Here is a 25,944-nt window from a genome sequence, read left to right as displayed (position 1 = left end):
GCAGGTAGGAGGTGATTGCGATCGGTCAGTGGGAATGGTGGAAGGAAGAGGGGCAGGTTAGGTCAGGTCAAGGGGGCTGGGCACGGAGGGAGGGCTGGACCTGGGATGAGGTGAGGTATGTGGAGATTTTAAAGCTGCTGAACTCTATGTTAAGGCCATATGGTTGTAAGCTCCCAAGGCGGGAGATGAGGTGTTCTTCCTTCAGTTTGTGTGTGGCCTCATTTTGTCCGTCCTGGGCGAAGGACGCCCAGGACGGACATGGCACCAAGGGAGTGGGAGAGGGAGTTGAAATGGCTGGCAACCAGAAGGTGGGGTTCATTGGAGCATATGGACCACAGATGTTCCCTGAACTGGTCCCTGCCTTTGCACTCAGTCTCTCTGGTATAGAGGAGATTACATCAGGAGCAGCAGATGTAATAAATCAGGTTAGAGTAAATGCAGGTGAATTTCTGCTGGTCATGGGGCTTTGAATGGAGGTAAGGGGGGGAGGTGTGAGGGCAGCTTTTGCACCTCATGTGGCCACAAGGAAAGATGTCAGGTATGGAGGAGAGGTTGGTGGGGAGTGTGGACCTAACAAGGGAGTCACGGAGGGAATGGCCCGTGTGAAAAGTGGATAGGGATGGGGAGAGAAATGTCATTTTAGTGGTAGGGTCAGATTGTAGGTGGTAGAAATGGCGGAGGATGATATGCTGGACTTGGCGATTGGTGGGGCGGAATGTGAGGACCGGGGGACTCTATCTTTTTTGTGGTTGGGGGGTTTGTTTGAGGGCAGGGGTGTAGGAAATGGATGAGACGCAGTTGAGGGCATCGTTGATCACGAGGGAAGGATTCTTGAAGTAGGAGGAATCTGGGATGTCCTTGAGTGAAATTGCTCATCCTGGGAGCAGATATGGCAGAGGTGGAGAAATTGGAAGTATAGGTCACATTTTTGTAGGAAGGGGGTTGGAAGGGGGTGTAACTGAGGGTTTGAAATACATGTCGGTGCTGAGTCGGTCGCTGGAGATGGAGGTGGAGAGATCTTGAAGGTGTCAAAGATGGTCCAGGTGAATTTGAAGTCAGGGTGGATGGTGTTGGTGAAGTAGATGAACTGTTCAACCTCCTCTTGGCAGCATTAGGCAGGGCTGAAACGGTCAGCAATTTAGCGGAGGAAAACGGAGTTGTTCCACATATCAGACACACCTCAGAACCAGGAGAGTACCCATAGCAATTCCTCTGGTTTGTAGGAAGTGGGAGGATTGAAAGGAAAGGTTGTTCAGGGGAGGACCAGTTCCACCAAGGTGGATGAGTGTGTTGATGGAGGGGGACTGTTTGCGTCTGTGGGAGAGGAAGAAGCAGAGGGCTTAGAGGCTCTCCTCATGAGGGATACATTGTGGAGAGTCTGGATGTCCATTGTGAAGATGAGGTGTTGGAGGACAGGGAATTGAAAGTCGTGGAGAAGATGGAGGGTGTGGGCTGTATCCCGAACATAGGTGGAGAGTTCTTGGACCAAAGGAGAGAGGATGGAGTTGAAATAAGAGATGCGTTCAGTGAGGCAGAAGCAGGCAGAGACAATCGGTCAACTGGGGCAGTCAGGTTTATGAATTTTGGGTAGGAGATAGAAACAGGTGGGGTGGGGTTGGGGAACTATCAGCTTGGAGGCTGTGGATGGGAGGTCTTCCGAGGTGATGAGGTTGGAGATGATGGTTTGGTGATGAGAGGTCAGATCACAATCAAGGGGATAGTAGAAAGGGGTGTCAACAAGTTAGTGCCTGGCCTCAGTGAGGTAGAGGCTGGTTCACATACATGCTAAAGCTATATGAAGGCTGACAATCTTAAAACAGATTGATAGTTAAACTCCTCATTCTTCCAGCACCCTACATACCCACACATCTGTTTGGTGAAACATACAGATATTAATTTAGTTTGGATTCTCAATCATAGCTGGAATGTGTGCAATTTCAAAGATTTTATCTCTTCAGTTTATCTTTCCAAACAAATTAGCATCTGCCCTATGCTCCTCAATTGGAAAAGTGGGTAGAGAGGACTCTTCAAATGCTATCTGGATAAACTCAAATGAAGCATGCTTAAATATTACAGGAAGTGATAAATGACTGGCAGGTTCTCATCTGTTCTTAACATGACTTGCTGCTAATTATAAAAGTTCCCAATGGAGGGACCTCTGTGATTTCAAGCCCAGATCTCTGAGCTAAGATTTCCATGTTGCTGAGATGGCATTTATTTAATTTACAATGTGAATAAAAGTTAATAAGTTAACAAAAATTAATCTGTTGCTCAATTGCTATTTTACTGGTCTAGTTCTGGCATCATAAGGTTAAACTGAACTTCAATGTAAGAGCTGTGGAGCATGATGCACACCACCAGTTTTTAGTCAATCTATCTATTATTCTAACATATTGCTCAATGACTGCCAACTGTAGGACTATACTGTGGCTGTAAGACAATGAATCATAAAACTATATGGCACCAAACTGCTTTGCTCTTACATTTTTTGACCAAATTAGCAATATTTACCTTTGAAATCTGATGAACTCAATTTGATATGATAAACATCACTTTCCTGTTACTAGTTTTTAGGCTACCTGTAATGTACTAAACACATCACACTGTAATGGATTTTATGTTGTTGTATTGTTGTCTTGGTACCATAGTTCCCAGCGCAGATGACAGAAACAGCAAATAAACGTGTGAGTTCACAAAGAAGATGGCTGGGATGATCCATTTTTATTTACTAGTTTGTTCTGCCCACTATCTCAATGAACTTGGCACACTCACAATGGGTTTGTGGCTAGCTACAGAAGAGTCATATGCAGGAAGCAGTGAGGCTATCACAGCTGTATAAAAAAGTGAATGTTGCAGAGATTCATTCAATATTTTATAAATAGCAAGAAAAAAATTCAGCAGTTCTCCAATTTAGCTACATATTGCATTTCGCAGCTTGGGGGGGTCGATGCATTGGTTGATCTTTCTAGATGCTAATGCAGCGGTACAAGCATCCTGCATTATGTATGCCTTCAGGCTGAAAGGTAAATGTACTTCATGAAGAAATACATTAGCTTTAAGGTGCACTGCACTTGTATTTTAGAGATAAAAACAGCAATAGTGTTTTCAAATTATTAATTATCAAAGCTAAAATGTTTTGCTGAAGAATGAAAATCCCAATGTATATCTCAGAATCACAACCATTAATCAATTAATACTCCTTCAACTAAAGAATCTTGTAAAAGTAGCGCTCTCTTCGTTTTCTTGTTGAATGATTTCTTTGTCTTTTTGTAGTGTTTATTTTTTGAATATTGATACTGAAACTGTCTGCAATGTACAATCAGAGTTACGAAGGAAGGAACAAAGCAGGGAAAAAATGAGCTCCCAGAAGGTTTGTATTATTCTTATTAAAAAAACTGGAACATTCTAAACATGTCATATATGGTTCAGGGATATCATTTGAGGCCTTGGAGAGCTCACATGCAGGCAAGTGGATTAAGTGTACTGCATACTTTCATTAAAAGGAGTTGCTGAAGACTTTTAGTAATGCCGGGAGCTCTGCAGCATAAGCAGGAAACAGTAACCATAACAACAACCATCTGAAAATCTGACTGCCAAATCATCAACTAAGCTGCTTTTTCTCTATCTGACAAATACAATGCTGTATTACGTTGAATGCCTAAATGTATTTTCTGAGTTAAGAGGTCACTTACAGTGTCTTAGAGTAGCAGGGCTTCCCCTTTACAAGCACAGAATTCTTTAATATATTTATTTCGCATTTTCCTTTCAGTTCAAAGTATATGTTACACATATGCAACACCTTTTAAATTCCCAAACTCACAAACTAACGAGTGATCTAGTTGCCTTTAGAGGTACTGACAAGATTTATCATTATTTTGTCACTTTGCACTAGTTCTTAAAACTTCACCTCACAAGTCATCTGAGAGTGTCACCATATGACTGTATACCTGAGCCTTTTGTTTACAAAACACACTCATTCTGTCTGAGACTCCTGCATTGTCATTCGCTAATTGACATTTCCATTGCTGCAAAAGCACTTCACTGATTATTCCACAGTAGCTGCACAAAGCCCAATTAGACTGTTTTAAGTAAATCACTTCACACCAGAATATGCAGGCCAAATAGCCATATTTCCATATATACAGTTTACCATTTAGCTACAGCATTATAAAAACAATTGTACTGAAGCTCTGTCTTACAGTGAGGTAACAAAATCAGTAACAATTAATAGAAGGTGATTAATATAAAATTTATACTTTCTCAATTAGACAAACAAATCTGTTAACATTTTATTACATTTTCCCTTTTATGAACAGAACCGACTCATGCAGGTATATGCAAGCCTGAAATATGGAATTTCCAACAATTCTCGCTGCACTAGAAGCTCCACTGAGTTACCCACTCTGCAGCTCTGACTTCTCTTTACAGCTAATACTCTTAAATCTCCTCATTGTTAAGATGAAATTGATAAATAGGTTTAGACAATCACTGTGATCTGAAACTGTCTCTTTTGTTGCTGTTGATGACTGACTCCTGTACTTGGCTAATCAAATTAACGTTGAGGTGGAACTTCCTGCTCCAGCCAATTAAGCACAGACATTAGATAGCACTGGTAAGGGACACCTTTCATCTGTCTTTCTACCCTGAATCTTCCTAATTCTTGAGTTGAAATACAGGTTAATGGAAAAATGCATGTCTGAAACATTAGATATTGCATAATGTGCGTGTTGCATTACTGCAGTGCTTTAGTTATTTCAGATAATGGGAACATCTCCTCACTTCTAAAGTGCAACACCAAAGACAGAAATGTATCTTATAGTTTAGATTTCTGTCTTTGCTATTAAAGCTTTATGTTTCAAAGATTTATTATTTCAACCTACTGCACTAAACAGACATATTAATATAGCCTGAGTATTGATGCATATGTATGAGCCTCTGGGGAGGGGTGAGAGAGGTCGAGACAGTTTGAAGTTACATATTAATTTCGCGTATAATGGTTTAGACACTTACTGCCACAATGAGTTTTTCAACACAGTCAGGTGCCACACTGTGCAAGTGAGTCAGGTGTAACTGTAGGTGGATCTTGTTGTTCAACATGTCCTGACAGAGAGGGCAGCGCAGCATGGGCTGCACGGAATGTTGAGATAATACATGCATCCTGATGCGGTTTACGTCAGTATTGCTGTACTTGCAGTATGGACATTGGTACATCTGTGGGAAAAATTGGGGAAAAACATAACTCTTAAACATTCTACAACACTATTACAAATAGTTGCACACAGTTTAGATGACTGGAGATGTTTAAAATCTTGTCTTTGCCTCAAAATTCTCTTTTCCAACCACCCATAGTTACCCCATTCCCTCCATATCCAAAAGATTCATCCAACACCCTAATGGGGAAAGATGCTCCTGCTCTGTTATGAATGCTGTTTGGATACAAGCTTCCAGGAAGAACATGAGAAAATTTTGGTCAAATCTTTCCAAATATCTTTTTTTTTTGCTGAGAAACATCTAGATTTGTCTGCACCTTCCTTCAGCATTATGTATCACCATTGCAATTCCGGTGTCACCCACAGTATGTTTTTAAATTGTTTCTCAATTATGTCTTACTGTGTTTTCCTTGTCTTTCATTTTCTTTCCTCCACTCCTAAAGGCACTTGCTCATGTTGGACCACAGTTTCCCAGGGAAGAATATTCTTCCTGTAAATTTCTCAACTCTAAACCTGAATATTCAAATACACTTCTAGCTGACCTTCCACATTCTATACTCCATAAACTTAAAGTCATCAAAAGATCTTAAATTGCAATAAGGTCCTTTCACTCATTGCCCATTGCTGGTGGACCCAAACAAGTTACTGCATAAGAAATACCCTGAGTTTAAGATCCTTATTCTTGTATTTAAGTCTTTCCATGGCCTCTCCCTATTTCTTTAATCTACTCTAATAATTGAACCCTCTGATATATTTGTGCTCCTCTGATTGTAGCCTTTTGAGCATCTCTTCTTCCTCATTTCTCTGCTCAGAAGCCAGCTTTTTTTTTGTCAATTATTCGTTGAACCACAGGTGAGTGCTGCTTTACTCCAAATAATATGAGGAAGCCAGAACTATAATCCTGATTCAGACAGTGATCAAAATGTATTGAACTCAAGTCTTGAATATACCAACATTGCAACACCGATACCGTCTGGTGTAAACAGTTAAAGCCAGCTCGTCAACTCATGTTATCTCAGATTCCTTCCTAGAATTTTCCATATTTTTCTTTAAATCACTTTTAATTTTTAGTAAATGAGTTACGAGCAAATCTAGTGACCTGTTAAGTAGTAAAGGTGGAAAGTATCTTGCACAGAAAATTGAATAGTGAGGTTCTGCCATTGTTGATTCAGAGAGAAATTTTGACTAGACTTTTGTGGAACTCATTGCTGTCCTTCAAATAAGAGGAACCTTGATTATCCGAATATTAGATTATCCTGCAAGATCACAAGGTCCGATGCTCGGCTAAACTATGTTATCGGGCATTCAATTATTCGGAATTTGATTAACCGAACGAAATACTGCACTCCCGTATCCACTGGGTAATCGAGGTTCCTCTGTAGTTCCCTGGGACTTCACAGATCCATCTAAAGCAAGAGGAGCAGTGATCTCATGTCCAACTACATGAATTAATTGCCCATAATGTGTTAAAAGGTATTTAAGATAATTCTAAGATGCAAATGCAGTGAATACACAGTAAAACCACAAAATATTGGCGATGTCTTTCAAGTTTATCAGCATCCAAAAGGGAAACAATAATTCAAATTTGCACACCACAAGCTACCATATATTCCCATCCCCCACCTAAATCACTATGAATATGATGAATGGTCTACATGTAAATACCAACCAATCCCCCTTCCCTCTCAGTTGCCAATGGAGTCACTTCGACATCCTTCTTCCAGTTTTCAAATTTCTCAAATGTCCTTTTCAACAGAATGTTGAACGATCGCCTAAATCATTTATGAGTACTAAAAAGATGTCATGGTCAACAGTGGATGGCATTCAGGCTCCTCAAGAAGGAGGTACTTTGCCAAGAATGTCACTGTGTGAAGAAGGAACTGAACTAAGATAATTGATGTTGGGGAATGGGGAGTTAAAATGCATCAGACAAGCACTGCATAATTGAAACTGGAAACATCAGGCACTGAAGCTCCTTCTGAATGAAAGGTGTCTGAAATGTCACATTAAACGACAACTTGTAACAATTGTATGGTAAAAATAAACTTGCACATGGATTTTTTATATAGAAATTAATGAAAATGTACTCAGGCTAGATAGTTTAATTATTTTGTGGTAACTTGAAGAATAATGATTTCAGAGTTATGAGTATCTTTGAGAAATACCTGCTCTGTGTTTGTTTCTTCCGCTGTCCGTGGTCTTTTCGAAGAAAGAGGCAACTCCATGCTTCCTGGTAGCGATGGTCGTTTTGCATTTGCTGAGTCCTGTTGTTCTTTGTCTCCTATAGGTACTGCAAACAAAGGGAATTTGAGCCATCCAATTTAATGATTACATAAGACCATATCAATCCCACCTATGTGGTGTCAGCATAGAAAAAATAATCTACCAGCTAAGAAGATACAATATAAAGTTTTGGTTTTCTCAAAACAAACCTAAACATTTCTTCATTGGATGTGCTGAGATCCTAACTAATTTTGATTGTCGGCCGATTTCTTTCAAATTGGGGCCAATTTCTAGTAGTAGATACAGTTTAACCCATGAAATAACATAATTAATAGCAAAAATGAGGTATTCTGCAGCATGCACTATGCTCAAACTTCATAAGTAAAGCATTAATCGAATTTAACACTTAATTTATTTATAGATATCGCAATATGAAATTGTCAAAAACAGTACATAAGTGCACATATACACTCACATTCATTAAACTGAATTATGAGACCTGCAATTTCACACATTCAAGTCAATTTAGTTTTTATGATAAACATGCTGCCAAAGTACTCCCCTCTCCTTCGCAGAATATTGAATTAATCAGATGTAAGAGTTCATGATAAGTTCTAAACTCAACCTGGTTGATGATAATCCAGATAGTAGTAATGCAACACATTGCAATTGGAGACTTGTAACTAGTAGGGCCTTTGCAATAAAGTTTCTGGGCAAGAAACTAGGTTTCAGTTGGATTGTGATAAATGATCACCCCCTTGGGAATACATGGCACCTAGACTTTGAGTTGCCAGCTCAGCTAAATGGCTTCAGCAGCCCTGTGTGATTCATGGTACACACTCATCAGGTGGCCCAGCAGGGTGTGTTCCAGCTAGCCAAGACCTCTGAAAGGTAGCCTGCCTCCCTTAAAGATTCTTGCAACAGCTGCTACTATATCTCTCTGTGAAAGACTTGAGTGGAAGGAAAAGTACAACAAACTGAGCAACAGGCAGAAAAGACAATTTCTGGGCTTTCTTATAAAGCACTGGAGGGATTAGTGATGGAGCGGGACTGGAGGAAACACTCCATTGTTTCTCAAGGCAGCCAAGAGATACTCTAGACACAGCAGGAAGAGAATAGTAGCAGGGAGCCAGGGAAATCCGTTCTTAGAGTTCACCTGCAGTGTCAGGTGGAAACACTGATCTCCAAGATCAGTGAAAGTGTTGGGTATCTAAATCTCCTGTTCGCTGTTCCACCAACATATCACTCAGCTTAATGTACCTTATCCTCATCGTGACACTCATCAATCATCAGGAAATGTTTACCATTCAGATATTTCATTTTCTCTTCATACACATAACAATGCTGCTAGCTTAAGTTACTTCCACATATCTCCAGTGATTCTCCTGTCTCGGGTATGTCACTCAAACACTTTGCAGGCCATTCACTGACATCTTCCATCTCTCCTACAAGAAATGGAAGTCCATTACTGCAGAGAGGAGATGATGCTTGTGACGTGGGGCCAGTTGTTACTTCTTTTTTACTCACCGATGTAATTTTGTTGCCCATCCCTAAGTGCCTTTGAGATGTTAAATCTGGTATTACTCAGAATGTTCAGAATAACAGTATCTTCATGCCTTATGCCACTGACAAGCCTTTTGCAAGCTACAGATTGTGAAACTGTGGACTTCCTGCTTCTTGCCTATCCCCATTTCACTCACCCCCAATGCTCCTCTTCAAATGGCCAAGAGGGCCAGCTACTGCAGTCTCATAGTGAAGATTGAGAACAATTACAGACCTCTGATGAAAAAGCACCACAACTTGATTTGATGATCATAACCATCAGCTCAGACAGTGATACCTGCCACTAGTATACAAGATCCCCTAGTGATGAGTCATCAGGTGTAAATGAGCTGCAACAATGTGGTATTCTCAGAAGCTGGGCCCACAGAGCTCAGAGTCACTCAACACTGTCCTGTGAAGCTACCTCAATCACAATCAGCAGCTTTCCATCCACTCTGCAGTCACTTAGGGTAGGCAAGGGGCAGGCAAAGGCACTTTTAAGAAAGGTGCCAAAAGGGTGGAATTTCATTGTTGTATGCATTAGTGAAGGTATTATAAATGTATTCTTGTTGTTGCCATTTCTTTCAATAAAATGCTGCCTGTGAGACTGAAAGATGGAGAATTGCAGGGCATGTGAAATGGAGATCACATGTCAAAGGAACAAAGTCTGAGTACATCTACTCATGGAAAACCTGCCTGAAACTAGAATGCATACATCCTTCTTCTTCCTCCCAAAACTGCCTGTGAAGATGACAAAGCCTACATGCTCATGATAGGGGCCATGGAGGTCACATAAATGATTGGATGTTAACAGAATGATAGTCTAAGTAGTTAAGGAGCATCTCCCTCTAAATATGCGACTATTTACAATCTATATTAATGATTTGGATCAAGGGACGGAACACATGGTGGTAGCCTTTACTGATCAGAATAAGACAGGTAGAAAAATACATGGTCAAGAGAGGTAAGGAGTTTACAAAGGATATAATGGGCTGCAGTAATAGACAAAAAATTGGCAAATGGCATTTAGTGTAGGAAATATGAATTTGTGAACTAGCAGAAAGAATACAAAAGCAATATATGATTTAAACAGAGGAATACTGGAGGATTCACTCAATCAGAGGGATCTGAATGCACTGTGCATGGATACAGCGTGCAGTAACAGCAAATGATTTGGAGGGCACATGAAATGTTGTTGTTAATTGCGAGGCCAGTGGGATATAAAAATGGAAAAGTTTTACTGCAGCTGCACAGGACCCTGGTGAGGTCACATCCAGAATACTGCGTACAGTTTTGGTGTCTTTATTTGCAAAAGAAGCAGTTCAAAGAAAGTTCACTCAGCACATTCCTGGAATGAAGAAATTATCTTATAAACAGAGATTGAGCCTACGTGCATTGGAGTTTAGAAGAATGAGAGGTGATCTTGTTGAACCATAAATGATCCTGAGGGACATTGATAGAGTGAATACTGGAAAGTTATTTCCCCTTGTGGGAGAGACTAGAACTAAGAGACATATTTTAAAATAAGATGTCTCCCATTTAAAATTGAGATTAGAGAATTGTCTCTTAAAGATCTTTTGGTCCTGCAATTCTCTTTCCTGGAAAACATCAGAGACCGTGCCATTGAACTTAATTAAGGCTGAGAAAGATAGATTTTGATAGACAAGGCAGTTAAGGGTTACAGGAGGCAGACTTAAGTAGAGTTGTTCTTATGTCAGCCAGCCTCAACCTTATCAAATGGCAGTGCAGACTGCAAGGGCCACATAGCCGACTCCTGCTCAGAAGTCCGATGTCCCTTTGACTCACTCAGAGTCACTCACTTGCAGTCAATTGCACCATGCATCATTGAGAACTCTGCCAGCCAAACCGATCAATGTGCTCTCTCCTTCTGCTTCTCTCTGATCAGTGAGAAAATAATAATATCTGCCTTCCTCCCATACAGGACCCCTGTCATCACTGGACTGAGAAATGTCACCTGCTCTTGCCTGGAAGGATTCACTGCCACTGAAATGGAGAGTAATAGTTACCTTGACAATGATGTCAGAGTTGGAAACCGTGGTGTTGGGAAAAGCACAGCAGGTCAGGCAGTGCCCAAGGAGCAGGAGAGTCAATGTTTCGGGCGTAAGAATATAGAGAGGGAAGGGAGCTGAGAGATATATGGGGGCTGATGGTGGGGTTGGGGGAAAGATAGGTGGGATGGCAATAGGTGGATGCAGGTAGGACGATGTTGCAATAGGTTGGTGTGGGAAGATGGAATGAATAGGTGGAAAGGCAGATGGACAGGTAGGTCAGATCAAGAGGTCTGTGCCGACTTGGAGGGTTGGTTCTGTTGCCCAATCTGTTATGCTTTTCTCAATGCCATGCTTTTTGACTCTGACCCTCCTGTATCTGCAGTCCTCACTTTCTCCTATCTTGTCCAGATCCTGGTTTGAAGCTGGAATTCAGGGTTAGGAGGTAGCAAAGTTTAAGGAAGTGCTCCTTGAAGACCCTTGGAATGGTATGGTCTTCTTTTGAGTGTTCTCCTCCTCTCTCTGCAACCTGTGCTCCTTTTCCAAATCAGGCTGCAGTCTGAGAAGAACTGCAGCAAACTCCACACAGATAGTTGCCCAAGGCTGGAATCGAATCTGGTACCCTGGTGCTGTGAGGCAGCAGTGCTAACTACTGATCCACCATGCTGCTCCAATAATAGGACCCGAAAGACTTACTCTTATAAAGAACAACCAGTTATTGCAGGTCAAATGTACTCTTCCGATGGTCTATGGGTAAATGCCTCACTTGATGTGAAATTAACTTGTACATTATTACGACAAGTTTGATTCCTGGTCTCTGCTGAATTAGCTGGTTCAAGAAATAACAAGTGAAGCACTATACTTATCATTATTTGAATATGAACAAAGGAAATAAAGCAAGGATTCTACTTTTTTTCCATTATCCAAAAGGAACTGTCCTCTTATAAGCATTGGGAATATCCACCTAATATTGTTTTCACTTAATTTTTAGTCAAGATCAGTTAGCTCAGCAGATTTGGAGATTTGAACCTGTTTTCTGTTTGGTCTGTATTCATTAAGCTGTGTCTCTCCAAAAGATCATCAAGCATGAGAGGTTCAGAAATTAATTTCTAATTGCTGAAATTTCAATGCATTATTCCCTAAACTTTGTGTGGAGACCCATCGATCAAATCTGTTAAGTTCTTTGAACGTTCTAATTTTGTGTATGTATTAGCTATATTTTTTCAGTCTATTGCTGAAGTTCATTGGCCTGAACACTACAAGTTTTTTTCTAAAGAATATTTTATGTACAATTTTAGATGATAGCACTTAAATAATGGAAAATGAAAATCATACTTTTAGTTAAATATGTAAAATTACAGAATGTATCCCCTGCGACAAAGTCTCTAATTCTTTTGAATATCAGCTTGTCACCATATAAGCCAACTAATAGATTTGCCCCCAAGTTTTACTGAGAGGTAATTCCGTGGAGATATGGTACTCAGAGAAGGCAATTTAAATTTTAATGTTACAAGAATGTTTTATGAAACCCGTTTACTGCTCATAAAATGGGATTATTTGCTAACTTCAGCATTGGTTCATTTTATAATGAAAAGGCTATATCCTAGGGCTCAGCTAACTCTGTTCCACAGCTTGGAGGCAAAGGTTTCAGTGGGTGGCTGAAAGGAGGACCAATGAGTAAGATCATTTTTTTGGAAGTGAAACCAGTATTCTAATTGTATTTAAATAAATCTTAACGCCTTCTTTCACATAATTTCTTAATTACTTTTGACACATATCATTTCTGTTCACCTGAAGACTAATTTGAGAATAGGCCAGACTTTTGTAATATGCATAAATCTAACATCAAAACAATAACCTGTTTTGACTTATTGCATCTAAATAGTTGCCATCCCTACTGTTATAATTTTGCACAATTAAGTACAAATAAAATCATGCAGAAGCTATTTTAATCTACATGGCAGTCATTCAACACATGTTCACCAGTATTCTTCTGTTCTGTATTAACTTCCTGTTGGGGATATATCAGCCAATCATCCATGACTCAAGTTTGGGTTTTGATAATGAGGACTGGAAAGCTATCTAAAAGCAAGGTATGTACAGTAAGGGAGTTGTACAGAGTGGAATGCCTTAATAGGCTTTCTGCTCTGTGCCCTATCAGCACATTGGATGTGATCAGATACCTCTGCTGAGACTGGAGAATGAAATGAGGGCACTTGTGGCTTCTATTGTACAACTATTCACCAGATAAACTTACTGATCCAGCTGGAGACAAAATACAACAATGTCAAAGAACATTGTGTGTTGAGATGAAAAATTCCTATAAAGTAGTTATGGGCCTTACTATGTTTATCACTGCAAGTCATATTCCGGCTTAAGGAATGTCCTTAAACAACTTTAATGGAAGAGAACAAGCTTGTATGGGTGTATGCCATATATTGAGGTCATAGTTGAATTATTATTTCCTAAAACTCGAGTTCCTCTAAAGCATTACAGCTATCTTATTTAATAATTACAGGTTAAAATTCCGTCAAAAATGTGATTATTTAAGAGCCAAACATACAGTAGTTCTCATGTACACACTGTGATTTACCACAGCTATTGACATAAAAAAAGTTATTTATTACTCTTCCAACAAAATCGAAACCATGAAAAACATAAACAAGCAGCTTTTGATAAATACATTTTTGAATGGTATCCAATAATAGTATTATGGTGGGTAAAAGTAGTTTATGCAAAGTATTTTTAGAAATGCTGCATGTAAATAGATCATATACAAAGTTCCAACATCTGCACTGTTTGGCTTTTTACACCATGTGCAAGTTTATGTTTCACTGAGTAGAGCATATGGATAAGTTTAGTTAATATAATTTAGGAGTGAAGATTGTCTTTCACATTTATTATTAAAACTTTTAATGTTCTTGACAGGGCCATTAGACTAACATTCCTTACACTAAGCCTAGATTCAATTGCTGATGATCTCATTCTAGTTACCAAACTGCATAAATCAATAAAAAAGTTTCATTATCAAATGGGAAAATTTGAATTCAGAAGTATACACTTTAAATCCTTAGAGATTTTTGTTCAAAAACCAAATAGCAATTTCTACACCAAAACCAACAAGTCTATTTTGAAAGAGATAAATATCTGATGAATTAGAAGTTCATTTATTACGTTTGATTAATAATTAATAACTGCTTGATAAATTAAGTAATACAATTCAATGCTAGCTGTAGTCACATGTAGTAAACACAAGTATGCTTACTAAAGGAAATGAATGAAAGAAATTTAGTTTTTAAGGTACTAGCTCAGATTATTCAAATAAGTACTAGAAAACTCAAACTTTTACAGTAAACCTTATGGCATTCTGCTAAGGAGTTAAAATCAGGATTTAAGCAGGCCTTATTATAAGTACTTACAAGAGAAAATAATTTGCAAAGTGTTGTTACGGATTCAGGATAAATACTCAACCAACAAAGAAAATACATTAAAAATAGCACTAGCAGAGAACGCATCAAGATTGGTGGTCCCAGAAATGTAAAAAAAAGGCAACTCAGTTTTGAAATCTTTTCCAGTAGCTTCTAACTTATGTTGATTCCAAACAATGATTTATATTTCCAGTCATATGTTAATCTGCTTCTGTCCCTTCTGTTGCTTTGACCACTGCAGAGATTTATTGGGCAGCCTTACTCCTGCTGCTATATGGCCAGGTCAGCTGTACAGTAAAAGTCACACCAACTAATAGATCGCTTTGACCTTTGTTTAGTATGCTTTATTGGCTCTTTTCATGTCCAGGAGCCCCTATGACAGCATAAAAATACTTACATCAGGCCTTTTAAAGCAGAAATTCTGCTCCTCAACTTTTCCTTAGGAAAAAGAAACTGACCAAACATTCAAATTAATAAAATTCTTAATTGTTTTATTCTGAACAAATAAAGCATAGTCAGGTACATAACATAATTGCTTCCCTCAACCCCTGCACACATTCCCTTCCCTCCCCTCCAGCCCACTCTGGCTGGATTTCAGAAATTAATCTCTGACACTTAACTGTCATCTATACAATTGGTCCATGTTGCTTCATACTTTCACACTGGCATAATTCAGACTCAGCAACTTTGATGTTAAGTAAATATAAAATAATTAGAGGTATATTATATGGTGATGTCTGTGGCACATGTTAACATATTTCTTTGTCCCAATTAGCAGATTGTAAATGGCATCTTTAACACCCTGTCTTACAGCAACACAGCCCACACAATGCAAATGGAAAGAAATTGGCAGTTGTCCAAGATTGCCAAAGGCATCATCAACAAATTATAGGTCCAAAAAGCTCTGTTATGTGATAAGTGTGAGGGTGCAATGCAAACACAGCTGCTTTATATTGTGCAACAGGCACACTAGACCAGTCAGTATATGGATTACTGGAAAACAAACAAAAAGAAGTCAACTTGATAAAATAAAAACTTGGTCTATTTCTACGTTACATTTACACATTTTGCATCCAAAAATTTAGCTATAAAATGGAAATGCACCACACAGTAAAAATAGAACACATTGTTTATCTCCTTCTGGGCTGGTCAAATCAGAACCAGCAGGAAGATCAACAGCTCTTATAGTAGCTTTGCATTACTGTGATTGGAGCAGTTGAATTCTTAGAAATAAGAATATTAAAGTGAGCACAAATATGTAAGACTCTTCGATGATGTGTTTTGTGTGAATCTATGGCTTCTGAATTGGTTAAACGATTAGCAAAGTGGGTTACTGTATACTGCAAATGGCTACCAGCCTGAGCTACTGGAGCCATATTCTTTGTGAGGAAAAAGCCTAGACTGGAAAACATTAATTGAAATCTATGAGAGCCATGCATTCAGTGATAGGCTGTCACAAAACATGGCTCAGATCACACAAAGCAGAGGTGTGTAATAACATCTTTGGACAGGTCGATTAGAAAATAGCTATCCTGAGGAACTTTGTGGCTCTTATGGTGCAGTGGTAGTGTCCCTGTCTCTCAGTCATGAGTCTCAAAATGAAATCATACCTGTTCAAGGGGTGTGTAATAACATCTCTGAACAAGCTGATTAGAAAAATACATATTCTGAGGAACTTGGGGACACTTGCTGGCTTGACGCCCACTGGCACTGTCCACAACTTGGATTCAAGTCCCATCGGCTCCATAGGTGTGTAATAACATCTTTGAACTGGCTGATTAAAAAATATCCAGAGAGTTGGTGCAGATATGATGCTGTGACCGTTGCTGTGGAGTTCTTATGATGCAGTAGTAGTGTCCCATCCTCTGAACTAAGAGTCTTGGGTTTGAATTCCACCTGCTCCAGAGGTGTGTCATAATATACGTGGACAGGTTGATTAAAAATACCTACCCTGAGGAACTCCTGTAGAGGTGCCCTGTGATGACTAAGCTCAGGCATAACATTCTCTCTGCATCTGGTGTCTTCAGCCCTGTTAGAATTTCATACTTTTCAATCTGATTCATTCTCGTCTTTCTAAGCACTAGTGAATACAATTGAACCAATCTCTACTCAAATGATAGTCCTGCCATCCCATTTATTCCACCTCTCTGTTTCCTATCTGTTATGCCAATTCTCACTCCTTGACAATTTATATTACCTCTATCCAATGTATTTTAACTTTGTCCACAAATCTCTTGAGGGACCTTGTCAAATGCCATCTGAAAATCCAAATACACACATCTACTGGTTTTTCCTTGTCTAGTCTACTACTTATATTCTCAAAAGCTCCAGTAGATATGTTAAACATGATTTACCTTTCATAAACCCATGCTGGTTTTGTCTAATTCTGTTAATGCTTTCCAAATGATCTGTAATCCAGTCTTTTATAATAGACTTTGGCATTTTCCCTACATTTCATGGGGGGAGGGGCTAACTGGCCTGTCATTCTGTTTTTTACTCTCTCTCCCTTTTTTAAATAGTGGGTTACATTCGCCACCCTCCAATCTGTAGGAACTGCTTTAGAACCTACACAATTTTCAAAGATGATCACCAATGCACCCAACATTTCCTGGATGACTTGTTCTAGTACTGAGGTATAGATTATCAGTCCCTGGTGATTTATCAGACTTTAAACACATTAACTTCCCAGCATCATTTTCTTCCTAATACTAATTTCCTTCAGTTCTGCCCTGTCACTAGAACTTTGGTTGTGACACCCTTGACAGCAGTAATATTAAAGAGTTGTCCTCCAGAATCAGCTGGAGATAGAACTAGAGTATTTGTGAAGATAGAACTGAAGTATGCATTCAATTAATGTGCCATTTATTTGTTCCCCATTCTAATTTCTCAGGCATTTGACTTTTATAAATGTTTGATCGGCCTTATCATAATCATAGTCGATCTGGACAATGCTCTCTCTCTTAAACAGCTTAGTTACATTAACCGACATGTTTGGACATGCTAGAACATGCTTTTGGGCAGGTGGGACTTGAACCGTATGGCTCAGAAGCTTGGGACAATGCTGCAATGCTACAAGACCCCTTCTAAGTCAGTCAATGGACATATTCACAAGTGGCTGCCGATATACCTTTAACAAGAGAACAATAAATTTTATTTGACAAATAAAAACTCAGAAACAATACTACACTGTACAAGAACTATAGTGAAATGAACTCATTACAAATTTCAGAAAGGAAGATTCAACACTTTTACCCCAACAACAACCTTACAGACATTCAGACCTCAGTGAATCAACACTACTGTCTCCACACTAAAGCTCCTTGTTCAGTTGGCATGGCTGTAATCAGGCTTTTTTTTCAGACAATTTATGCATTTAATCATCACTAATTTCTTTAGTTAATGCATCTTCCTGAGACCCTTACTGAAGCTGTCAACTCAGCTCAGTTCTTTAAATCCATGTCTTGCCCTCAGTCCCTCTCAATCTCTCTGGGTTTGAAACTTTAATCAACAAATACCTAGGAATTATCTCATTTGAGCTTTTAACAAACTCAATTCACCATTAACTATTTAGTTACATATAGTGGGTGAGCTGTCAATTCAACATCAGCCACACCCTCCGTATGATAGGCATGAACCTGGGGTGGGTGGGAAGCTAGTGTGTTGGGTGCACAATCTATTTTATGTGTTGTCCCCAGTCAAAACCTCCTGACTGGGCCACTTAATATCCAAAGTAGTGAAGAGGTGAAACCAAAAGGTGGTGAGGGATTCAGAAAGAAGAAACCAGACTTGAGTGGTACTTCAATTCCACCAATAACTAACTATAACTCACTGTAACTACACTGATTTTTAACACTGATAATATTACTGAAATACAGATTTTCTTTTATTTCACATATTAATACAGGAAGCTGAAAAAGTTGTATAAAATAATGGAATAGGTGTACTAATCATTTATTTCATTTAGATGGACTAGGGCCGACCAGTAAAATACTTCAATTCAATATACTTGAATTAAACAACAGCAGGAATAGGCTGAATGTTCAGTGGCTCCACTTTTCAAGGATGTGTTGAACTGTGTGCTGTCAACATGAGTCGTGTGAGAGAGCAGGCCCTGTCTGTACCTAGGGCAGAGATTGCATTTTATAAACAAATTAGTGATTTCACAGCTAATGTAATGTACGGCCCAAGTGAACCCCTAGGCTGTTTCTGAGATACTTGCAAGTGTCAGAATGCACAATAATTTTCATCCCTTTCTGAACTTGGTTTCTTTCTCTTCCAAGTTGACAGTTGGTAGATAAGAAGTGCCTTGTCATGTTGCTCCCGGCATCATAATTGTGGGTTAGTGCTCAATGATCAAGATGGTCTTTTCCTGCTCAGCAATTAGGCATGTTTACAATTCACTTTGGGTAATTTGCCAGAGTCAGGTTGGGTTGAAGTTGTTGCTGGGAGATTGGCCACATTAAAGCTACAAGCCATAGTCATATTCTAGACCAGATCAGCAGATTGACTTGGCTGCTCAATATTTGGCTCAAATTATTTTTTACATGCTCCTTCTTACATGTTTAATTTTAAATTTGGACCCCAGAAAATATTAATTGGAACACAAGTTGTTTGCATTCCACTGTCTTTACTTTTATACCATGTGTAAGTTACTTTAATTGCTAGTGAAGAATGAAACAAGAATTATTAATGGTACATTATTTTCTGTTGTACCTATTTACAAATTAATTTTGAATTAAAATAGGGAAAATGATTAAGATCACCTCCACTTATACTGACTTTAAGCACAATTAGAAACAGATTAAATATATACAGCTATATGAATTGTCAAAAATTGTAACTACAACTTCATGACTAGCTGAAGCAAGGAATGCATAAAACATCTGAGCACAGGTCTTGATATTGATAAATACTCTGAAATTTGGAAGATGTTCAAAGAATTCTCATAAATAAAATGTGGACTACAAGTACTTCACATGGTTGCTTTTCTAATGCACACCAATTTAAGCTGCAAAATGTTTTAGAATTGGAGTTGCTTAGAATGGAATGCACAGAGTTTTCTATTATAAATCCCCATGCCCATATTTTGAATGGAAAATATCACCCAGATTATAAGTGAGCCATTGGGCTTTCACAAAATTCTGAATCTATTCTATTATTCCCATGTGCTGATGTTTCCCCTCATTGTTTCTGAAATTTCAAATGCTAAAAATAAGTGTTTAATTAAAATACGAAATACAAATTCAAGTTTTAAAATAGCACGATTACATATATCCGCCAATTGTCTATTCAGTCTTTTCGTGCTTCACTAAGTCTCCCCCATAAACCTAGGTTTGAAGTTAATGTTTTTGACCAGGATCCTGGTGATGTAAGTTGAACTTGGACTGTGTGGACTGAGCTTGTGCAGCTTATTTAATTTCAAAAGATATATTGATCTGTTCAATTGATCATGCTGAAGAGTACTTTCTTTAGTTTCTGCCAGCTTCAACTCAATTGGGATTCAAAGTTAGTTTTGAAAGAATAACACAACATTACTGGAACAAAACGTACCTGTGTGCATGAAAGGAAGGACAAAAAGAAAGAATAACCATCATGACTGCAAACTTGCTATCAGCTTTGTTTTGTGCCCTATGCACCTTTAAATCTGACAGAACTGGGCAGATATTGGGGTTAGAGATATCTTTCTTCATAAATCGCAGAAGGTTGGTTTGCAGGTGCAACAGGTAATTAAGAAGGCAAATGGAATTTTGTCCTTCATTGTTAGAGGGATTCAGTTTAAAAGCAGGGAGGTTATGTTACCGCTATACAGGGTCCTGCTGAGGCTACACTTGGAGTACTGTGTGCAGTTTTGGTCTCCTTACTTGAGAAAGGATGTACTGGCACTGGAGGGGGTGCAGAGGAGGGACACTAGGGTGATTCCAGAATTGAAAGGGTTGGCTTATGAAGAAAGACTGAGTAGACTGGGATTATATTCATTGGAATTTAGAAGAGGGGGATCGTATAGAAGCATATAACATTATGAAGGGAATAGATAAAATAGAAGCAGGGAGGTTGTTTCCACTGGCGGGTGAAACTAGAACAAGATGGCATAGTCTCAAAATTACGGGGAACAAATTTAGTACTGAATTGAGAAGGAACTTATTTACCAAAAGGTTGTGAATGCCCAATGAAGTTGAGGCTTCCTTACTGCATGTTTTTAAAGCTAAAAAAAATTTTTTGAACAGTAAAGGAATTAAGGGTTATGGTGAGAGGATGGGTAAGTGAGGCTGAGGTCATGAAAAGACCAGCCATGATCTTATTGAATGGCAGAGCAGGCTTGAAGGGCCAGATAGCCAACTCCTGCTCCTGGTTCTTATGTTCTTATTAAAGGAAATAACTTAATTTTCATATGAATCTGTATTTTGGGTGACACTTGGAAAAGACTAATACTGTGGTTTACGCTGTGAGATGGACATCCTATTTCAGACAATGATGAGATGGAAACAGAAAGACACAAATACAAAAAGAAACCAGATTCTTTTCTTATTATAATTTATTTCAAATTTCCTGGATGTAGGTTTGTTCGCTGAGCTGGAAGGGTCATTTTTAGACGTTTCGTCACCATACTAGGTAACATCTTCAGTGAGCCTCCGGACAAAGCACTGCTGATGTTTCTTACTTTCTATGTATGTGTTGGGTTTCTTTGGATTGGTGATGTCATTTCCTATGGTGATATCGTTTACTGATGTCTTATGGTATCACCCCCTGAGAAAAAGAACAGGAAATGACATCATCCAGAACCTCAACCTGAGCTACAAATCTTCTCAAAACTTTCTAATTTCCTTGCAACTAAAACCACTTTGTGGGAAATATTTGATGCAAAGCAAACTCATAAAACTGAAGCAGTCTGTGTTCACATATAGTAAAATCTGCATCTTAGGTTTGGGCTGATGCTACATTGATGCTACATAAGTGCCAGCTTCAACTAAGCTTGTTTAAACCATCCGTGACATAGCTCGATTGGCACCCCATTCATTAACTTGTAACATACACACCTTCCACCAGCAATGCACGGAGACAGCAGCATGCATTGCACCAATCAGTCAGGTTCCTTTGGCAGCAGCTTGAAAATCCAGGACCCCAGCCACCGATAAGGATGGGACAGCAATTGCTTGGGAACATCACCATTTCCAACGGCCATTCCTTCCCTGTTTGGGTGTCAAAATCTGAGATTCCTTACAGCACTGTGGGTGCACCAACATGATATGGATTCTGGTGATACAAGAAGGCAGCTTGTCACCTTCTCAAATACTGGCCTTGCCAGCAAAGTCCAGACACCATGAAAGAATATAAATTTGACAATGGTGACTAAATCACACCAACAGATCTTGGTTTAATTATCCTTAGCCTGTAACCTTGCTATTTGTGGAGATTACAAGACGTCTCACTCTCTGTGTGCAATGTTAAATATGATTGACTAGTAAATTGCATGTGCTTCTCTCACTTGGCATTGTTCATGGTTAGCCACCAGGGACATGGCATTGCTTAACTGAGTGGGGTATTAACAGCAGATTATGATGAGCAGGATGTGACAGGGGGAGTATTATTACAAGTAATTGCCACTGACAGGAAATGCATACTATGTAACTCATAATACAATAAAGATTAACATATTTTTACAAGCCTGCGGGATAGCCAAAACATTATAGACTGCATCTGAACAATTACAGCAAAGATTCAAGATGATCTGATTGCATATGGCGTGTTGCCCTGGTCAAAATGAAATCAAAACTAGGTAGAATGCTGCAGCAGTAATTGACAAGAGCTTATGGAATTACTGAAGAAAACTAACCATTTTCACTGATTTTCATGTTTCTGTTTGTTCTAATCAGAGTGTAGCCGGCAGAATGGAAAACTGTAGTATTGGAAATTTATTTATGATTTCAGTTCAATTCATGAGAAAACTCACACGATGAAGGAATAAATCCTTAAAATGAAACCATAAATTCTCCTTACTCAGCAATATTTGAGCACAATTAATTTATCACAACATTTTTGATATAGCCTTCAAACTATAAAATATACCTAAAAAAATACTAAACTCAAAGCAATTTGAATTTCTTGAAGAACAAGAGATCCATAACATTTTCAGAGCCTCTTTTCACAATGAGGGCACTGGTTTATATGTATAAATAATTTCTCTACATGGATAAGCTGACTAGTGCCCATACCAGGATTAGGCCTGAGAAGTCCATTATTCTAAAATAACAGTACCAACAAAAATGTCATATTCTGTTCTCTAAAAATCCACTTTTGCTCAACAATAATTGTCCATTTTCACCTCATAAAAATAATGTATGACATCTGGAAATTTCAAATTATGGATAGAACCCAGATTGAACATGTGTTGAGACATTGAAACAACTGAAGCCTTTGAATTTTATTTGCCAGGAAAATAAATGTCATCTAAGTACTATTGTATGTATTGGACCTATTTTAGACTCACAATCCACAAACACAAAGCATATTTTTTTCTCATCCTTACAACTTTGTCTCTCCTTTTTTTGTTCCATAAGCGACTGTCATATGTGTGAATAATTAATGAATGATAGTGGAGGTCTGACTACCAGATGTGGCTGGAACAGGTCAAACAGGACAACGGTTTGGCAGAGGTTTAGTGTCAAGGAAACATATGCTGCAGGAATGCGGTTGAGAGTAAAACTGTCCATCTCCACTAAACTGCTACAGACTTTTCCAGCCTGAAACTGAAGAACAAACTCAGAGATTACCATGTTTAAATTTAAGGCGGTAGATTAGATTACATTACAGTGTGGAAACAGGGCCCTTCGGCCCAACAAGTCCACACCGACTCGCCGAAGCGCAACCCACCCATACCCCTACATTTACCCCTTACCTAACACTACGGGCAATTTAGCATGGCCAATTCACCTGACCTGCACATCTTTGGACTGTGGGAGGAAACCGGAGCAAACCCGCGCAGACACGGGGAGAACGTGCAAACTTGACACAGTCAGTCGCCTGAGGCAGTAGTGGAACCCGGGTCTCTGGCGCTGTGAGGCAGCAGTGCTACCCACTGTGCCACCATGTACTTTAATTTATCACATCCATGCAATGTTGCTACTAGTTCAGGTGCTCACTTCACACCTCGGATGGGCATATTTTGTAAGTCCTGATTTTGGCTAATTTTCCAAAACCCTGGCCAAAACTTATATATGTGTCTCGTGTAGCAGATTATAGGCACGTGTGTCTGTTTTTAAACTAATGTGCATCTCTGACCACCTGACACAGCAAGGTCAGAACTGAAATTGTGAAAGACTTTACAATCCTGTTTGTCTGCCAAACTGGAAGTTAATGGTAGCAATGGAAAAGCCTTTAAGGCCAAGGGACCATAGCTTTTTTCCATTGGTTTACTGGATCTATATTTCAAAGTACTAAATCAAAATAACGGGATATTTTTAAAGGGGTATTTATCAATCGGTGTTCAGCATTTTTAATTACGCCGTGGAACACTATGATGTCATTGTTTTCTTGTGTAGCCTAACAATGACAGCAGAGATGGCTGCTCCTGAAGGTTAATTCTCATGATTATATGAAGTAATATTTACAGGCATCCCGAAAATTAGGAGAAAGCATAAAGTATGCCTGAGAGCTGAGCCAAATGTAAATTCATTTTGAATGAGCTGCATGAGTAAATATATTTTTCACAAGTACATGCATAAACCTTTACCCAGATAATATAGCTCCCATAACTTGCATCAGGAGGGTACATTCTTAAGACATCCCACTGAGTCTGGCTACTCACTTTGCCTATTTTGTAATAAACAGTAAACAGATTACCAGATTTTTTGTATCAAGTTTCTGATTAAAGCTTGCATGCTTGTGGGGATGGGGACATATATTTTTCCTGCATCTTCCAACAACCACACCAAATCAAGTACTTCTACTTAAAGTTTCCATGGGTCAGTGGATTGGCTATCACACTCTTCACTTTGTACCTGAAATATATCTCATTCATCTATTTTATTGCTTAGGCAGGAAGGATTGAAGCTGACAGGACAGAAAACCATTTTGTCGCTAGTGCCTAGACCTCAAAGAGTTAAATGTCGGCTGATTAAATGACATTGCTTTTCCTAGTAGAGGGAGGTTAGAAAGCCAGGTTAACCACATCTGACCTCTTGCACAGCTCCAGACATTAAAATGTCAGTCTCAATCAAACATCAGGCGTCAAAAATGATTACATTGCAGGCCCGATTTTACCCACACATACAACAATCTGCTGTAGCACCATACATTACATCAAAGCCACACAGGAAACCTACCCAGAAAACTACCACAGGAGTGTGTGTATATGTGTGCGTGCGCGTGCATGTAGTGGGGGGAGGAGGGAATTATTGTCTCTTTGGCATCTACATCAGTTAGCTAAAGTACTTTTGACAGGCACATCACATAAACTTCCATCTCTCAGTGAAAAAAAATCTAAGAGCCAATTAGGTAATTATTAATTCATGTCATTTTCCGTAAGTCTCGTGTTTTCAGCATTGTGTGTCTATAATACAATACCGTAAACTAATAAACTTTTGTGGCTATAAATTTGCCTGTCTTTCTCGCACTTATTAATAATAAAAATTCACAGTCGCACAACAGTTTAACCTTTTAATCACTGACTCCTGTTATCAGCATGAAGATGCCAGATTTAATCCATTTGTTTATGACTCTCAGCGACAACTTTTATCTATGAATCGTTCAAGTTATTTTCAGAAATACAATGTTTGAGGAGAAAGTGAGGTCTGCAGATGCTGGAGATCAGAGATGGAAATGTGTTGCTGGAAAAGCGCAGCCCTAAAGAAGGGCTAATGCCCGAAACGTCGATTCTCCTGTTCCCTAGATGCTGCCTGACCTGCTGCGCTTTTCCAGCAACACATTTCCATCTCAGAAATACAATGCACTTGGTTGCCGAAACAACCTAAGTAATAAGAAAGAAAGACAACTATAAGATTGAAATTGAGTTGGTCTATGCTTGCATTGACTCTCTTCGTCTCCACTGTAGGAGTTTAATGACTGACAGTTCTTGGCTAGAAGATATCTTTATTTGGTCAACATGGAGGAAAATGACCAACATTATTCTTAATTCGTCCTGATCACATAAATGCTTTAGTGTACTCTATAAGGTGACCTGCATAGATACATTCTTCACTGTGGAAGACACTAGTAGCATACCAGAATTTCAAGAGAGCCAGGGGTCAGAGGTGAGTATAGTGGTCATCACCAAGGGGAAGATGCTGAGGAAGCACCCAGACTGGATGGACTACACCCCAAGGTTCTGAAGGAAATTGATGAGAGATTGTGGAGGCATTTGTGGTAATCTTTGAAGAATCACTGGAGTCAGGGAGGGTCCCAGAGGACTGGAAAATGTCTAATATAACACTGCTGTTTCAGAAGGAAGGGAGGCAGAAGACAGTAAACTTTGGGCTGGTTAGCTTGACCTCATTTGTTGTTAAGATTTTAGAGTCCATTATTAAGGACAAACTCACA

The 25,944-nt window shown here is 39.0% G+C and overlaps 1 protein-coding gene across 6 annotated transcripts in view; it reads right to left on the bottom strand.

Annotated features, from left to right (window-relative positions):
• zfhx3b (zinc finger homeobox 3b) overlaps positions 1–25,944 on the bottom strand; it is a 541,496-nt gene that overhangs the window by 24,660 nt on the left and 490,892 nt on the right. For all 6 annotated transcript variants that reach the window (XM_043706688.1, XM_043706690.1, XM_043706687.1 and 3 more), the window contains 2 exons: positions 7,376–7,500; positions 5,011–5,211 (listed from right to left, as the gene is read on the bottom strand). In XM_043706688.1, coding sequence (XP_043562623.1) covers positions 5,011–5,211; positions 7,376–7,500 — 326 coding nt within the window. The remainder of the gene's footprint in view (positions 1–5,010; positions 5,212–7,375; positions 7,501–25,944) is intronic.

Source organism: Chiloscyllium plagiosum, chromosome 17, assembly GCF_004010195.1.
Source record: "Chiloscyllium plagiosum isolate BGI_BamShark_2017 chromosome 17, ASM401019v2, whole genome shotgun sequence".
Lineage (NCBI taxonomy): Eukaryota > Metazoa > Chordata > Chondrichthyes > Orectolobiformes > Hemiscylliidae > Chiloscyllium > Chiloscyllium plagiosum.
Note: the sequence above shows the minus strand (reverse complement) of the source record. Positions and strands in the feature narration are given on the sequence as shown.